General features: G+C 36.8%; 1 protein-coding gene across 1 annotated transcript in view; it reads right to left on the reverse strand.

Annotated features, from left to right (window-relative positions):
• Window positions 1-4,907: 4,907 nt before the first annotated feature.
• LOC139966724 (homeobox protein engrailed-1-B-like) overlaps window positions 4,908-17,243 on the reverse strand; it is a 35,500-nt gene continuing 23,164 nt past the window's right edge. The window contains exon 2 of the mRNA XM_071970033.1: window positions 4,908-9,356. Within this exon, the coding sequence (XP_071826134.1) occupies window positions 9,034-9,356 (323 nt within the window). The 3' untranslated portion in view covers window positions 4,908-9,033. The remainder of the gene's footprint in view (window positions 9,357-17,243) is intronic.

Genomic DNA, 17,243 nt, shown 5'->3' on the forward strand with positions numbered 1-17,243 from the left:
CTTTCACTCTGGACTAATTCAGGACAATGCTTATTTTTTCTTCTCATTATTGAAAGATGTTTAAGTCAATTGTCCGTTCCAGATCTCTGGAATTTTTTTCTTTTCAATCTCGTCCCGTCCATTCGGACAGTGCAAGAAAAGGGAGTGAAGGTCTGCATATGTATATGTGTGTATATAAACACGGGAATTGAGACACCCTGTTTACAAGTGAGATATAGTTCTCTTGACCTGTGCTAACCCTTTTTCCTGGCTGAAAAGTCGAAGGATCCTCATGGTTAAGCGATTTGTTGTCCGAAAAGGGAAAAAAGGAGAAAGAAAAGGGGGTGAAAAATCGGCTACTTTTGATCGTCGGCCGGCTAGTTTTTTTGTTGTTATTCATCGATGCAGATTGAATAGAAGGGGGTTACATTCCATAATATCCAGGATTAAAGCCAAACAGCAATATGAAGAGAAAATTAATTAAAAAGGGATCAAAAATAAATTAACCAAAAAGGAAAAAACATATCAGACGATAGGATAGGATTTGTTGTGATCTGAAAGTAAATCAACAAGTATAGTTGTTTTGGAAACACGTTAAAACGTTTCAAGAGTTTTATAAGGAAATGCAATCATTGATCATGCTGTAGTAAATTGAATCTGTTAATTCCATAGCGAGGCTATATACGTGAGCTATATATAAGGATGTCATTGTGACGTCATCGGTATCGAGGAGTTAGGCTCTTGGAACTGAAAGAGCAGTGAACTCAAAATATTCTGTATCGCTACTGGTCACATCACATATGATCGTCACGTGTAACATACCTGTACAGTTCACGCTTCTCCCCCCGGACCCCTTCCCCGGACCCCCTCCCCTCCACCTCAACTCCACTGTCCAAGTCCCGTCAGAGAAGGAGCTACGTTATGACACCCTCTTGCAATTTTGCTTCTGGCCACGTTGTGCAAGTTAAAGGGATGTTCCGCTGGAGGATAATATGATACTTACTACCGAGAAGAAGAAAGAAAATCACTGTTAGTAGAAGGCCTATTTTAGTTTCATGTTTAGTACTGTGGATAGGATTGTTAGACTGAACAAAACTATACGTTTGTCCTTCCCTACTGCCAAGATTTGGATTATCATAACATGTGATATGTGATATCGTCATGATAGATATTCTAATGTTTGTTATCCTTGAAATGGAGAACTTTGGAATGGTTGATTAGTTGTTAATGTTCTCTCTAGATTTAGAAATCTCGTCAATAAGCAAAGTTGTGTAGTAAGAAGGTTATTTCCCTCAGTGGATATGCCATTTGTGCATTTTATAGGAATACAAAGACATTTTCAGCTCAACTACATCGATGAATGTTACTGTAATTGCGGATACCAGATGAATTCTTAATAAAAAATTCTCCAAACTTAGAAATCCACTAAAAAATGCTATTCGTTTTTTAAACACAATGAATTTCAGCTATCTGAATATCCCTTTAAATGTGATTTTGGTCAGATATACACAATACCAATAGGGGATAGGAGGAGGGTGTGGGTGGGGATTTGTTTGAGGCAAAAATAATTGTGTCACACATGTGACATCATCGGGCACTAAAGTGTTTACTCAATTGATGCTAATCCGACAAACCATGATTGATTCTTATTTCCGGTAACATTTATAACGGTCTTACTCTCTTCCCCTTTCCTCCCTCTTCACCACCCCCCCCCCTTCCACCCACACCCACAACAATGGTTAGAATAATATGATATCTGTATATATTGACATTTCACTGTAATATAAACTGGAATACGTTCCATGTTGACAGACAATTTCTTCCAGCCTAATATTTGTTCCAGCCGTCTCCTCGATCAGAGCAGCACTTGGTGTTTGTGTAGACCAGTAGTTTGAAGAACATGCATAGCGACCCCACAATTTAATTCCGAAGTTGTGGACGTGTTCACAGGATACCTTTTAAGAAAAATCACCGAAGAAAAAACCTGGGCACGAAAACCAAACGACTGATCCGATTTCAACTCCAGTCCCCTTGCATCGAGACTGCGACTGTGTGACCATCGTCAGGTGTGTATTCACGATCCCCATAGAAGGGGAACATAATGCGACACATGATCTTAGCCAAAAGGTCGAGAAGCGTTTTGACAGGATAGCCTACCCTGGAAAAAACAAACAAATTAAATATGAGAAATGGAAAGCCAACGACTAAAGGGAAGTAAAGCAAAAATGGAAACTTAAAATTCATGGTTAGTCAGAAAACATGACCTACACTGAAGGGAAAATATTTCACCAAATGAACCTTTTATTAAACCCGATGCCCTTCAACCGATATGATCGTTTTCATTCTAAAAGAAAACAAAATTATAGAAAAAGAAAAGAAAAAAAGTTGAAATGAGAGAAACATTATTTTGCTTTTATTGAAAGACATGTAAAATCCCCCTTTTTAGGGGGCCTCCTTACTATTTCGTCATTACGCGAGACAATTGAGGTTAAACATTTTAATGTACTTTTACATTTTTCCGGGGTTTTTTTTAGGTTTTTTTTTGTTAGCGTCTGTCTCCGTTATTGTCACGTAATGTGACAATTTTCATTCATTTTTGGACACGAAACTTGAAGAAAACATGTGGTAATAGGAATGCTCTCAATCATGACAAAATTTCAAAAATGTATTCTTTATATAATTTTATAGTGTATCGACAGAGATCTGCCTTTCCTAAAATTCCGTCGGTTCGTGAGCTTCTCACGAATATTTGAAATAAAATACACGTCCATATCAAATTTCAACTTTCATATGTGACAAAAATATAAATGGACAAAATAAAAGTATGCTTGAAAATAGTAAAACCAAACTCAAGATATTTGAGGCAGATTCATGTTCAATTATTTTGAAATAAAACATTTCTTCATGATTTTTCTCTTTTTCTTTTACCTACAAGAAATTTGAAACCTTTTATCTGTCGATGTGTCTGAACTAAACTGAGTTTAAAATTTCTATTTTTTTGATATTTTTTTTTTCAGTTTCTGCAGTATTGTTATTTTATTTCGAAGTGCAATTTAACCAAAAAAAAAATTGATACAAACTTATATAAATGTTCCAAATGTCACACAGAAGCATGGGGATAATTTTTATCCTATGGATGAGAGGTGACCAAATCTTTTGTTCCTTTAGATAGGAATCGAACATAAAATTATGTTTTTTTTTTCTTAAAAATTGAGAAGCTTTGGCCGTGGTCATAACTGCATTCGAACCGGGGTCCCGATCCGAAAACCGCAATTACCCAGAGTGCAGTGCGGCTCGCTTTATCGATTCGGACGTAGAACTGATCTAGATCCGGAGGTTTATCCTATACGGTATTACGTAATAGGTGATCTGTATTTGTTTCATCATATTTAGTATAGAGGTCACGAATTTGATATTGGCAGCATTTCTGAGACTTCATACTCAGTTAAATCGAAATAAACAATTTTTCTTGAATTGTATGTTTTATCTACAATTAGAGAAGTACCACACATTTGACTCGAAACGCCCACGTGCTCATACCCTGGTATGAGATGAAACGCTAAAGATATTTCGATCAAGGGTCGCAATTGCGTTTAATGCTATTTAGAGGGAGTTGATACAGTACCTTGTGGTCAGGTCAGAATTCCGTGTATGATGCAAATAAATAGTGCCATGACAGTAAAGCCCCTGCCCATTCCCCTTCCCTTCCCTTCCCCCTCCCCTTCTCCTCCAAAAACAACATTTTTCATGATAAATTCTGGAAATGATGTTGTTTAGATTTGCGATCTTCATGACTTCAGAGATTGGAGGTTGGAGGAGCTGGGATATGAAAGTGTTGGGAGATATTTATTAGAGAAACCAATGCCACCAACAGTTCCGAACATTGCCCTGTCCCCTCCCTCACTCTGAACAAAATGAAAAGGAAAACCGAAAAGGGCGCTAACAAAACAATAATGGACTAAACTCATTTCAACACCTTACCTTGGTCTTTATTGGTTAAGAATTCATGTATTGTATCTACGGTTCCCTTTCCAAGAGAAACTTGAATCGGTCCTTGACCTAAAGCACTGTTATGATTACACGGTAACACATGTCTTTGTAATAATGACTTATGTATCAGTACAGGACAGCGAATCTATTTGGTTTTCGTACACAACTTTCTATCTCTGTTGACTTTTCTGAAGTATTATTGTATTAGATACCGGTTTATTTTCGACCCCCCCCCCCCGTTATTTCACTATGAGAAGGTGGGGTGGGGAGGCTGCAATGTGTAATGTATATATACTTTGGTCAAAGGTGTGATGTTGTCTGGGGTTCGAAGGGGAGGAGTCGAAGGGGAAGGGTGGGGAATGTGAAATTTTTGTCAAATGAAGGGTGTTTAGATGCAACATGGTGCTATCTTTTGCAACTTTGAAACATTGTTGAAGAATTTTCGACTGTTAAGATTGAACCGCACATACATATTATATATTTATGACTGTACATGTTAGGAGTTTTTGAAATATTCTGACTGCAAATGGGGGTGGGAATGTACACCCCCCCCCCGACACACATCCGACTTTATTCTGGGGAGGCTAAAGCCACCCAGAAGTATACGTAGTTGCGCCCCTGGGTTTAGTCATTGTGGCCATTTGCAGGCACATCATGATATTCTATGCAAAAATGTGTTACCAAGAAAGAACTCGCCGAGAAACTTTACGTTATGAAAAAGTTGTCCTCAATAATATATGCTTCATAGACGTTTTAACAAAGGGAGGGAATGTGGAGGGGATGTATGCGAGGGAAGCTAAGGGGCGGGGGAGGGGGAGGGGTTGGGAACGGATTGGGAGGTGGGGGGGAGGGCAGAGAGTTTGTTAAGGCAGTAAAATATAGGTGCATGAGTAACAGAAGAGAAGGAAACACATCGTAGTCAAATTTTAAGTTTATTGTCTTTATTTACAATGCTTACTTAATCAACATGTTTATTATTGATTTTTTTTTCTCAAATAATGATGATAGTTTTTTTGTCAAATAATAGACATATATGTCAAAGGTGACACTTATATATACTTTCGTAAAGTGTTCATGTCTTTGTTTAAAATATAGAAGGTTAATGTTTCAGTTGTAGTAAGAGGTGACAACCTTATATGAGCAAAATATTCAATATTCAATGAAATGTCCTTTGTTTTTGCACATTTCACACCACCCCCCCCCCTCACCGGTCCTTCTAAGCTCAGTCATATCATACAGCCATAAGGGATCAGAGAATATCGATTGAAAAGTCTGAAAGCATACACTGTGGAAGTAAACGAACAGCTACAGTTATTAGTCTCTATGTAGATCAATAATCTACATAAAACCCTGTTTTTTTATTTCTCTTGCAAATCATATTCTTTCTTTCTTAGCTGTACTGTTCTCAATCTCAAAATTAATTGGAAACAAATGAAAAGCCACCAACTCCCCACCCCCCCTCCCCACCGCCTCTATTCTACTATCGTAGAATTAAGATACAATTAAGTGTAAGCGAAAAGTATTCCACCTAGGGGTAGAATTTGTATTAAATTAAGCTTAAATTCACTTAAGTTATAATATATTATATACGGAACCTAACTAACATACTCTACAATAGAAATGAACGTAGTATTTGTAAAAATAAATAAATATTTAAAAAAAAATGGCCTGCCATAGTTGAGTGGCCTACATGCAGTGTATCTAATGAAGAAATTGTTGTTCTTAAAAAAAAAATAGAGGGCAGTTACCGTTAACTTGAAGCTGTCACAGAGCGACAATATATAATGACAAAACTATTAGTGTTCTCGACTAAAACTCGATTAAACGATGACTGAGACCACATGCAGAATTGACAAAGGGGGTGTGGATGTGGGTCGTTGAAGCCGACTGCCATGGAGGGGCTTCTGGTGTTCCCCTTCCCTCCCCCCCCCCCCAATAGACGTGGAATTTTGCTTTCTGGGTCATATTTAGCCTGTTAAAAAAGTGTATAATTAGTTCTACACCCAAGGTTGTTAAGATAACTACTTTCATTTTTTCTTGTATGGTGCGTGAAAAAATAGGGTCTACAATACTTGCACAACACCTGAAAAATTCACTTTGACATTTGACTGTGTTATGGGTCGGGTATTCGATATATTTTCCATTCGTTAACAGGGGTAACCGACAGAATTCTCACTTCATACATGAGAATCTAATATCGACGTCTGACCCAAAATTCAAGAATATATTATACACTATTGGTACACTTTTCTTTAATGACGGTTCCTGCATAATGTAACATGTTTAAAGATTTAAAAAGTTCAAATGGGAAAGCAAATACATATGATATTGCCAATGTGACAACCTTGTCAAAAAAAACAACGAAATTTTGCCCATTTTTGACGAGACGCATCAACTCGTTGCGTCGCGTCAATTTCCTGAAATTAGCCATTTTTTCAAACGTTTACTACATTAGAATGAGAATAAGAACTGAATAAAAAGAAGCATAGTCTGATATTCTGCAGACTTTTTTCATAACACACATATCAGTTCAGGCCTTATTTTAGTACCAATTTTATTTATTCATTTTTCTTTGGAGTTGGGGGGGGGGTAAAAACCTTGAAAACTCTAGGGCATATCAATCAAAGTTTTGTTGGATTACTTATTTTATTACGCGAACGATTGTTACAACTCATCAAAACTAACACCAAACTCAAGTTAAGATCATACGAGTTTTGTGGTCGCTATAATTAAACGTGTGTTTACGATGTTTGGCCACGATTTTGTGATTCATTTCTTTATTTTATTTTTTTGTAGGATGGAGATTAACAATTACTTATGAAAAGAGAAGCTGATGACGTCATCAACATCGCCTTCAACGAACATTCCAGACAATATTTTACACATGTAGAAATATGCTGAAAACCAAACTAGATAGACATATTTAAGGCTTGACCAACTTTAATTGTTGGAATTATCCTTTAATATATGCCACATTGACAGTTGAAGGATTCATCTCGTAGTAGATTATCTACTGAGGATCTTCAGCGTTTTTTAGAGGGCGCTATCATATCAGTCCTAATAGAGCCATCTCTGTCTACGGCTCTGGGTCCTCACAGTGCGATAGATACGGCTTTGGGTTCTAATTCGCGTGATCTATCCTGTTTACAGATCTACAATGGTTTTGCACATGTGCTAGTGCTGAAATGTGTTTAAAAAGATCTCGTCTTCACAATTTACGATAAGGATCGCTTGTCCGGTAAATTCCGCTCCCGCAGACTTGAATACAATTTTACTGACGCTCGCACCTTAAAGGTATGCTGTATTGGCCCCAAATATGCTAGATATTCAAATATGGTCGCCTTTGATCAAAATTCTTAAACTGTGTTTTTTTTTACAACCTTCGAGGAATTATGCCTCAATGGGACAGTTATTATTCCTTTGTGTTACTTAAAATGTCTGAGAACAATTTGGAGAGTAAAGACCTCCAGGAAAGTACTTTTTGTAAACTTGTAGCAATTATAGTGTGCTATAATTTGGGACCTATACTGACTACCTTTAAACTCAGTTTTGCGGACGTGATTGACAATAACTCCAAAAATCTTTCTGATTGGTTGACGATCACACGTGCGTAGTTCAAATATTACACACCATGTGTGACTCAGAGAATTTGCAGAGAAACGTCCGTCAGAGATTGTTCAAAGGACTTCTCCGTGATTTCAGAGACTGCAGCTTGCCAAGTTTTGCGGAACTAGAATATACCGATATGACAGCGCCCTCTGTTAATATATGGCGTGGTTGGAGATCCCCATGTCGTGATACTCTGCCGTGTGCAATGCCTATTCATATTGCAAAATTAATTACAGTGTCTTTCTTTACTTAAGTTAATTATGTTAGTTAAACGAATAAAAATACATAGTATTTGTAAGCATACCCTGTTTTATTCATTTCGTAGACAACAACCATGCACATGATATGAACCAGTTATGATATTTTAAGAAACTTAATAATTTGATATCTTTGTCATATATACAAGTATTTCACACGATATAAAGCTTTTTTACACATCCTACCATCAAACTATGATACATCCATCACTTTCCCCTCTCTCCCCTCTCTCCCCTCTTTCCCCTCACTCCCCTCCCTCCCCTTCCCTTCCCTACTGAAGTGTTCAATTGGTTGACTTTCGTCTTTCTTATGCATTCGATACCAGCATAACCGTATAAAATCATTAATTCAAATAACATCATTTCAACACCTATTTATGAAAAGGGATCTCTGGTGAGAAGAGAGCGGGTGGGGGCATGGAGAGGGGACGGGAAAGAAGGGATGGGAGAAGGAAGTTGGGTGTAAGGAGACGAGTCGGTATATGTGGCTTTGCAACTGGCGTTTGACTTTTGGTAAAATTAACGTATTTATGTAACCTTGAATCTTTCAGTATGTCTATTCTGTTAATCAAATTATCAATAACAATATCCAAGTTGCTGTACATATACTAGCGCATATGCACATCTCGAATTATATACAGTAGAGAAGCAACGTTATGCGATATGAGGTTGGACGGTATCAGATGAGGAATTTACATAAATTGGATACTAGTCTTGCACTTCAGTCGCTTTGTGGTAGTAAACAAACTGATATCCACATGGATCAAATTTTAATCTTCACTTTGCAGTTATCATCTCTATCATTGATTTATCCTTCCATTATGGTAATAGCCTCAAAACATAACGGTTGCTAATATGGGCGTAGGAGACGGGTGGTGCAGGGGTGGGTGGGGTTGGGTTGGTAGGGGGGCTCATATACCTTCCTCCTCAGTGTACAATAAATGGTTAAACCATTAGTTTCACATGCCTTTTATGAGTTGTCAATAAAAACGAAACTCTTCCATATTCAGATTAACAATAACATTAATTATAGTTTACGGTGCTCGAACTGTACTGTATCAATAAATATGCGCATGCAGAAATCATGATGGTTATGCGCATGCTCTGCTCATGTGATTCTGCTCTAAAGTTGGTTTCTTGCTTATCAGTTCTGAACATTTTCTGAAAGATTAATATTTGGTCGTTTTTCTTCAAGCCATTACGCGGATTCTTCATCCCCAGATTCACCCTGGAGAGGAATTGTAGAATGATTGTAAAGTCCTTGAGACATTAAAGTAATCGCGAGAGGGTTCTTATATCCATTGGCCTTCTTTATTTTAGCGCGTTTATTTTGAAACCAAATTTTGATCTGCGACTCGCTAAGGTTCAGCTCCATTGCTAGGGAACGGCGGCGCTCTTCCGTTAAATAGTTGCACACCTGGAACTCCTGTCGAAGCCTTTGTAGTTGAGGAGCGCTGAAAGCTGTTCGAGGGCGCTTTTCGTCTTTCGTCCGTCTTGAACGGATCTTTCTTGTTCGGGGACCTGAAAGAAAGAGGAGACAAAATAAAATAAATTAAATGTGAAGACTGGAGAAAAAAGGCTGATAATGTAGAATGAAACAAGTGGAAAAATTAAAAAGAAAGAGGAAGAAGCTTATATATATATATATATATATATATATATATATATATATATATATATATATATATATATATATATATATATATATATATATATATATAATTGAAAATCGTTATGAGTTGGAAAATCAAGAACAGTGAAAAAACTTCCAGCCTCCACCGGGATTCGAACGTGGGCCTCCCGCTCTGTACGCGGACACCCTAACCACTAGGCTATGGACGCTGATTGTATGTCCAGAGGTTCGAAACCGGTAAGGAAGGTTCACATCCACGTGATAATCTGTTTTATAAATTTTTACTGCTGAATAGGGTAAGAATCCGGTAAAAGGCTTTATAAAACATATTATATTATAATTAATTTGTTAAAGATTAGTCACGTCCCAAACCAATTTATAGATGATCTTGAAGGCGTTAGTCATCAATTGTGGGGTTTACGATCCTTGGTACGTTACGTTATTAAATATAAGAACGAAGTGATTGTTTCTACATTCATTATAGTCCTTATTCTCAAAAACTTGCTTAACTCCAAACACAACCCTCGCCCCCCCCCCCTCGCCCCTCATACTCCATCGTTACAATTTTTTTAGTATTTTTCTCTTGCAAAGAGAAAATTATGCAAAAATATATAAAAAATAATAATTACACGTACAATTTTGAGCCCTGTATGTGTGCTTTGTTTTAAGAGTTATGCAAAATAGATCATTCACAATGGGTTAAAATATTAAATCAATTGTTTGTTATCTTGAAATGCAAATGTAATATAAATCGATAATTTTATCGAATAAGCTCTCAAAATCTGTGTAAGTTATTTATTGCCTCTGCATTTACAATTATCTGAGATAATTACATTATCTTCTCTTAAATATTATGTCACCATATACCTCCCACCCCCCCCCCCACTACCCCCACAAAGCACCCCACCTCCACTCCCTCAGCTCCACCATTTTGGCGATATATATGAAACGTTTTTGTTTAACAAATCACACAAAAAAAACAACCTGGCTATTTGGTTTGATTTGAGTTTTGTTGGTTATACTTCCGCCACCCCCGTTCTGTTTTTATCCATCATCTTGTCACCACCCTCCTTACCATGGAAGCCTATACTATAAAGAAGAAAACGAGCTGAGAGTAATTAACCCCAGCCATAAGTCATTTGGGTTTACGCACGTCAAACATTCACACCTTACTTCTTTACTATATATCTCGTGCACTGTGTATATATGTATATACGACAGATTGAATTAACAGCCAATAGGTTCTGATAATATACTTAATCAATACCAAAAAATACGTGCTTTCCCCTCATAAAGATAAGTGAGGCAAAAACTTGTCACTCACTATTTACTGATATGTTTGAGCCGTATACGATCACACAAAAAAAAGCCTTATAAGTGACATTTTAATTTCATACCGCCTGATTAAAGTAATAATTTTCCAATCGAAGGATTGCTTAAGACGTAGCAATTAAAAGGTTCCACGTCACTGCCTTCTATAATGACTTAGCTCTACGCATGCGCGTTTGACATAGCCACCCACATTTTTTTTTTTTTTTTGATAACAGAAGCCGTTGAAATATACATTACAAACCCATCTGATATATTTGTAAAGAGGAATGTTGTGAAATATATCCTTTTACAAATAAGCGAAATTAATATTTGATAATACAATTTTGATTTTAATCGTAGAATTTCCCGACTGTTTTCTGCATTTGAGGTTAAAACTTCGCATCCCCTACGGACGAAATCACGCTCTGTGCCTCGCTGCGGGGTTTTTGCGGTAACCCCCTTGGGTGCACATAATGACTCTGCACGGCGCTAACTTAATATTCTATTTACCAAATTTTCATTATTATTGTCATTTTACAGTTAATCCTAGCTTAGCTATCTCTCCGTATCGGGTGTCTGTCACGGTTACAAGTCATCATCATCTTTGGGAAGGAGAACTCTTCTTCGCCGCGACAGATGGTGTTCTTAAAACAAAGTTTCTTAAGAAATTGACAATTTCTTTGGGTTTTTTAAGCGAGAAAATAATGCTATACGCGTGAGTGCGCGCAGTAAACTGCCAAGGGTAACTCACTAGCCGAATCTGAGACCCCCTTCTTTTCTATTTTTTCTCTTTTTTTTTAGTTGTGGCGCTTTGAGAGGTTTTTCTGTTGTCCTTTGGGTATTGGTTGTTTAAGCAATGACGTGATGACTTTGTACGTCTTTGTCCCTCCGCCTCTGTATAAAAAAAAGGGGTTATACAGACTGCAGCGTACTCATGTCGAGTTAAATGCAAAAGTAAGTTGTCACGCTTATTCACGCTGCAATTAAATTTAGGAAACGAATGAAAGACACGAAGAAGGAAAGAAAGAAAGAAGGAAACAGAGAAAAAAAATAATAAAGAAATAAAAGGGGGGTATTAGAAAGCTGAAATCATAACATTGATAAGATAATCTGATTTTAAGCTTCATTTGAGGGAATTTAAAAAGGAAGTATATCAGAAAATGAGATTTGTTCAAACAAAGTGGTTATCAACATTTTATAAGGCATTTTCGTTATTACTGAATTGAAATTAAACTAAACGGAGGCAAAGTATCTGCTTTATTTATCATCCTTTTTTCGTGATAAAAGCTATTGTGGGAAATTTGTTATCAATTCGTAAATGAAAAAAATGCGTATAGGCCTTTATAATTATGATAAGCTTCCACCGGGGGAAAAAGCGTCAGTTTTAAAGCAGTGTCAACATTGATGAATAAGTGCGCCTGTTTAATGCTTTACTCGCGTCTTACGTCTGCAGACAAGCATGATTTGTGCATTTGTGCTAGATATTTAAAGCACAAAATATGAATTGGTTTAAAAAAGTGTCAAATCATACAATCCATAGATTATGATTGATAGAAGTAATCACCGGAGAGAGAGCAACCTACTTTTCTTTGTATCGGAGGTGTGTGTGTGTGGGGGGGGGGGGTGCTCAGATGTTAAGTCGTACAAGGGAGGAGTGTCTCTTGACCTTTGACAAATTTTGATATAAAGGAGGGTGCTTTTAAAACAATGTTGAAGAATATTCGACTGTTTATAGGTTGTAGTGCACACGTTACATATTTATGTACCTGTATGCTAATTTTTTTTTTTTTTTGGGGGGGGGGTAATATTCTGTCAGCTATTGAAGGGGTGAGCCTCCATGACTTATCCTGTTATACCTCCACCCCCCCACCCCCATCAGACGTATACGTATAGTATACGTATAGGCTCAGTATATATTTCGCTGATGGCTAACTTCTTGAAATAATTGACCCTCAAAATAAGATTTATTCATTGCAAATGGCTATTTCAAAACAGTCCAAGAAATGATAAAAGCTGCATTTGTGTGTATGTGTCAATGTGTGTGTGTGTGTGTTGAGAATATCAAAATCTGTTATCAACTTTATAAAGTCCATCAAAAATCACAATAATCAGGAATGGCGTATTACTGTAAGGTTTGTAAAAAAAAAAGTAAAACAGTTTTTGGAGTCAAACATGCCTATATTGGACAACTTGGTCATATAACTCTGTAATAAGAACTATAGCAACAAAACTTTGTTTCATGTGTTACAGTTATAATTATATTTAATACTCTACGCCATCGTTTAAAGTGATACATTAGCATAGATACGTGCGTTATTCTTTTACTGTAACGTTTCTTTCTTTAATAGCATACACCGACCAACAACCACATCTCTTGCATACGTTGTAAACATACGTTATTGTTATTGTTATTGTTGTTGTTGCCTTGTTTCCTTTTCTTTTCAAGGGGGTGGGGGTGGCGGTTTTTGTGTTTTCTGGTGCATCACTATTGCCTCCAATATTGTAGAACGTTTGAATGGATGTATTAACAGTAAAACAATGGATTCACTTTAGCCGGTAGAGTATGATTGTCCGGGCGAAAAACGGAGGTACGGAAACTTTGAGAAGTCTGAGAAACGAAAAGGGACGAGGGGATGGGTTGATGACGGGTGTGGAGGGGGAGGGGTGGAGGGGTAGAGGGAGCGCGAGGGGACGAGGAGAAGGCAGCTAAATTATATTTTATGAGATACGATATAAAGAGGCGTATATACGATATTGATTAAAAGTGTTATAATCAATTGAACGGTTCCGTTTACGGTTAAACGGACCAGAACTTAAAGCTCATCAAATTATATTCTTCCATTCCTCTTCAATTATATACTTTTATTACTTTTATTATTATTATTTTAATTATTATTATTGCTTTTGGCTGTGCCCACGTTGACCCGTTTTCAATGTTTTGACATTCCGAAAAATTTCAGCTATTATATTGGTCTATACTTTACCCTACGGGATGTTGCCAGATAGCATTTCGTTTTCAATGCCCCTTGTAGAGCTAAGAAGAATATAAAGTAATAAAGCTATTAATATTCCGTTCGACATAACGAGACCAATTAAATACATCAACTTTTTTTTCATTAGTCTCTTTTTCTTTTCAAATTTTCTTACCTACCGGTCTTGGAGATCTATTTTTCTTTTCATTGCAAAAAAAAAAAAAAAAAATTAATAGAGGGACCGCAAATCTGCGAGATATTGCACCTCATAGCTATTAATATCTATTTTATTGTTATCTTTATTATCATACTTTGCCCGCTACCCTTTCATTCTTATTACTGCATGGCAAGACAATGGAAAGTTCACTTGTTTACTGCAAGTCGTTTTTATGTCTGGTGTTTTCGTCTTGATGCGAGTTTTGCTCGCAGGCATGTGCGGTCTAAAAACCCGTCAAAACAAACCCGTTAGCATAAGTAGGGGCTACCAGGGGATACCATCCGGCTTTTGGGCCACATTTTCCTCCTTTATCCAAACTATAACAGGCCACCAAGCCTCATAACATTAATATCCGTAAGCTCAGCTGTCATCAGTAGAGCAAGCTTTGCTTAAAAGTCAGAAATATTAGGCCTGCGTCAGGCGGTCAGGTCTACTTTGTTACTCAAAATAAACACAAAAAATGTGGAAGTTGAATAATATGCGGAGGAGAAGAAGCATGTTATACCCGGGTATGACTTTTATTTTATTAGAGCTTTGAAGAACGACGAAAGAAAAAAACAGAACGTCAAAAGCGAAGAGCGGGTTTACGCTTGGTCATGATAAATCTGGGTGATTACGCTTGTAAATATTATGAACGACTTAGAGGCAGAGTCTAAGGGGTAAAGGGATTTATAGTGAGGCTTAGCTCTTCCCTTTGATGCAAGGTTAAGTTTCCAATAACCTTTAAAGGAGAGGTGATATCGTTGGCTGAGATATCAACAGGGGAAGAACAGAGATTGAAAAGCCAAGAAAATGTAAAGAGAAGAATAGGACAAAAAAAAAGACAAAAGAACAAAAAAAAAAGGACAAAAAAAAAGGACAAAAGAAAAGGACAATAGAAATCTGGAAAGAAAATAAAAAATTGCGAAAAATGCAGTTCATTAAACGTAGAGATTACGTTGCATAATTAATATCCAGTTGACAATTAATATACAGCCGCCTAAAACGCAGTGGTTGAAAGGATAACAACACAGAATATGGGTGTTATTTGTAATACAATAGAACAGTCGGTGCATGCAAGAACATACTTCCATACTTTAGACTTGCCATAAGTCGTTTCCAGCCAACAGGTTCATATTATCATGCACACAAAAGTCTATACATAATCTCAGTTTTTATCATATTTTTTTTTAAATTAAACGCCTTGCGTGTGCAGATGAAAGATATGATTGTTATGTCTATAAGGTGTGGGGATCTTGGCCTATTTAAATTGAAGCATTTAGACGATCTATGTGCCGCCAAGTGAAGGAATGGGTAACGTGAGTTCGTTGAGCTTTGTGGGGTCAAACAGTCTCGCAAAGTTCCGTTATTCATTTCTCATTGACCGAGATATTTCGTCGCGTTGCTTAAATGACGCTGACACGTATCTTTACCTGTGCTGTTTTTCAGCTGTTTGTTAAAATTGAAACCCGAATTTTCTTGTTAATAGGAGATCTCTCAACGAATTAGATGAAGCGACGAGAGATATGTAGGATACATCTATACTGACAAACTTATTGTATTGAATATATAACTTCATGTAAAAAATTATAGATCGCTTCGAAGTCAAACAGTTCCAAAAAAAAAAAATCTTCAAAATGATCACATCAGAGTATTTAGGTTTGTGGTGTTTTGTTCATTATGGGGTTAAACGTGATTGAATTTCATCAAAATAAGGACAACGTGAAATAAACGTGTAATGGTATATAACGTGTTACATCAACAATTGTCACCCAAGATAATTAAATGAATAGACATATCAGGATGATCTGGACTATATATTTTGTACTGATCATGAATCATCCGTACGTGGAAATCTCGCGTATATGTTTCCTCACTACTGTCCATGCAGTACCTCAGATTTCGTTTCATATTTAATACAACGTCCACCTCTAAAAACAAATTTTCCTATGATACGGTATTCAGAAGACGTCACATTCTGTCGGAGTTCAGGTTCGAGATCTGTTCCGGATCAGATAAAAAAAAATCATCAGATTTGAACCTGAGCCGGATCAGATCCGTATTTGATCTGAAGCTGAACGGGATCAAACAACAAGACGGAATTTATTACACCATATTGTAGTACATTATTACACATAATTCGATATCGTGCTATTGCTTTTTATGTTAACACAGAGAGCATTGTTAATTCTGGATCCCTTTTGATCCGAAGAGTGCGTACACTAAAAACCTTGTAAAAGATCCCAAATCTGATCTGGATCAGATAGATGAAACTGATACGAACCTGATCCGGATCACATCCGGATTTGATCCGAACCCTGGCGGATCATAAAATTCATGCCGATCTATATCAATTAAGACGGTATTGATACAGTACCGGTATAGAATATAGCATAGTATATATATAAATCACATAACATTCGATATACCATATGCTGATTATACATTGTAATAGAAGTTTGATCGTTAATCCGGGATCACGTTTGATCCGGGGGATGTATATAGTTATGAAATTCCAGCATTTTGAACAATTTGCGATCAACTTCGTGATCAAATATATTACATTTATATAATTATATTATTTTTTCTATATGATATTTATTTACATATGATATTATTATGTTCGTTGTAGATCTCTAGTGTAAAAATGGGTCAAAGAATTCTTTCTTGGATCATGCATAGCAAATCTATATGATAATTGATTACAACTGGAAACACATGAAAGAATTTAGTCTGTGTCCTTTTTTTTCAATAAGATACTTCCTTTCGGGTTTTCTTTGCCTTTTTCACGTTTTATATATGATGTTACATTTTTGTCTATACCCACGTGACAGATATTCTATACTCTTCACCATAACACCGTCCACAAGAAAAGAGGAAAAAAGAGAGAGCGAAGCCATTCAGGACGGCATTATGCGCCCCAAAATTGATATTTTCTCTCCTTTTTTTCCATTACAGACATTCTCAAAGTACAAAAAGATCTATATTTTATACTTAACAAATATGAAGCAAATCTCTTTCTATTAACTCTATATTTATCATTAATTTTCGTGTCATTCACACTGTTTAACGCGGGGAATGAAATTCCCACCGCGGTAGGTTTTAGCTATTCCCTATTTTTTTTGTTTTTTTCTTGGATCCACTGTCTGTTCACCAACTACTTGATGGAGTTTACACATGTCCCCGCCGAGTCCGAGAGAGAAACAGACAACGAGTCATCGTACTTGTGCTCGGGTGCGTTGCCCTAGGAAAACGCCGGGGATTTCTGTTTCTTTCAGACTCTAGTAAGGGATTAG

The sequence above is a fragment of the Apostichopus japonicus genome, chromosome 4 (assembly GCF_037975245.1).
Source record: "Apostichopus japonicus isolate 1M-3 chromosome 4, ASM3797524v1, whole genome shotgun sequence".
Taxonomy (NCBI): domain Eukaryota; kingdom Metazoa; phylum Echinodermata; class Holothuroidea; order Aspidochirotida; family Stichopodidae; genus Apostichopus; species Apostichopus japonicus.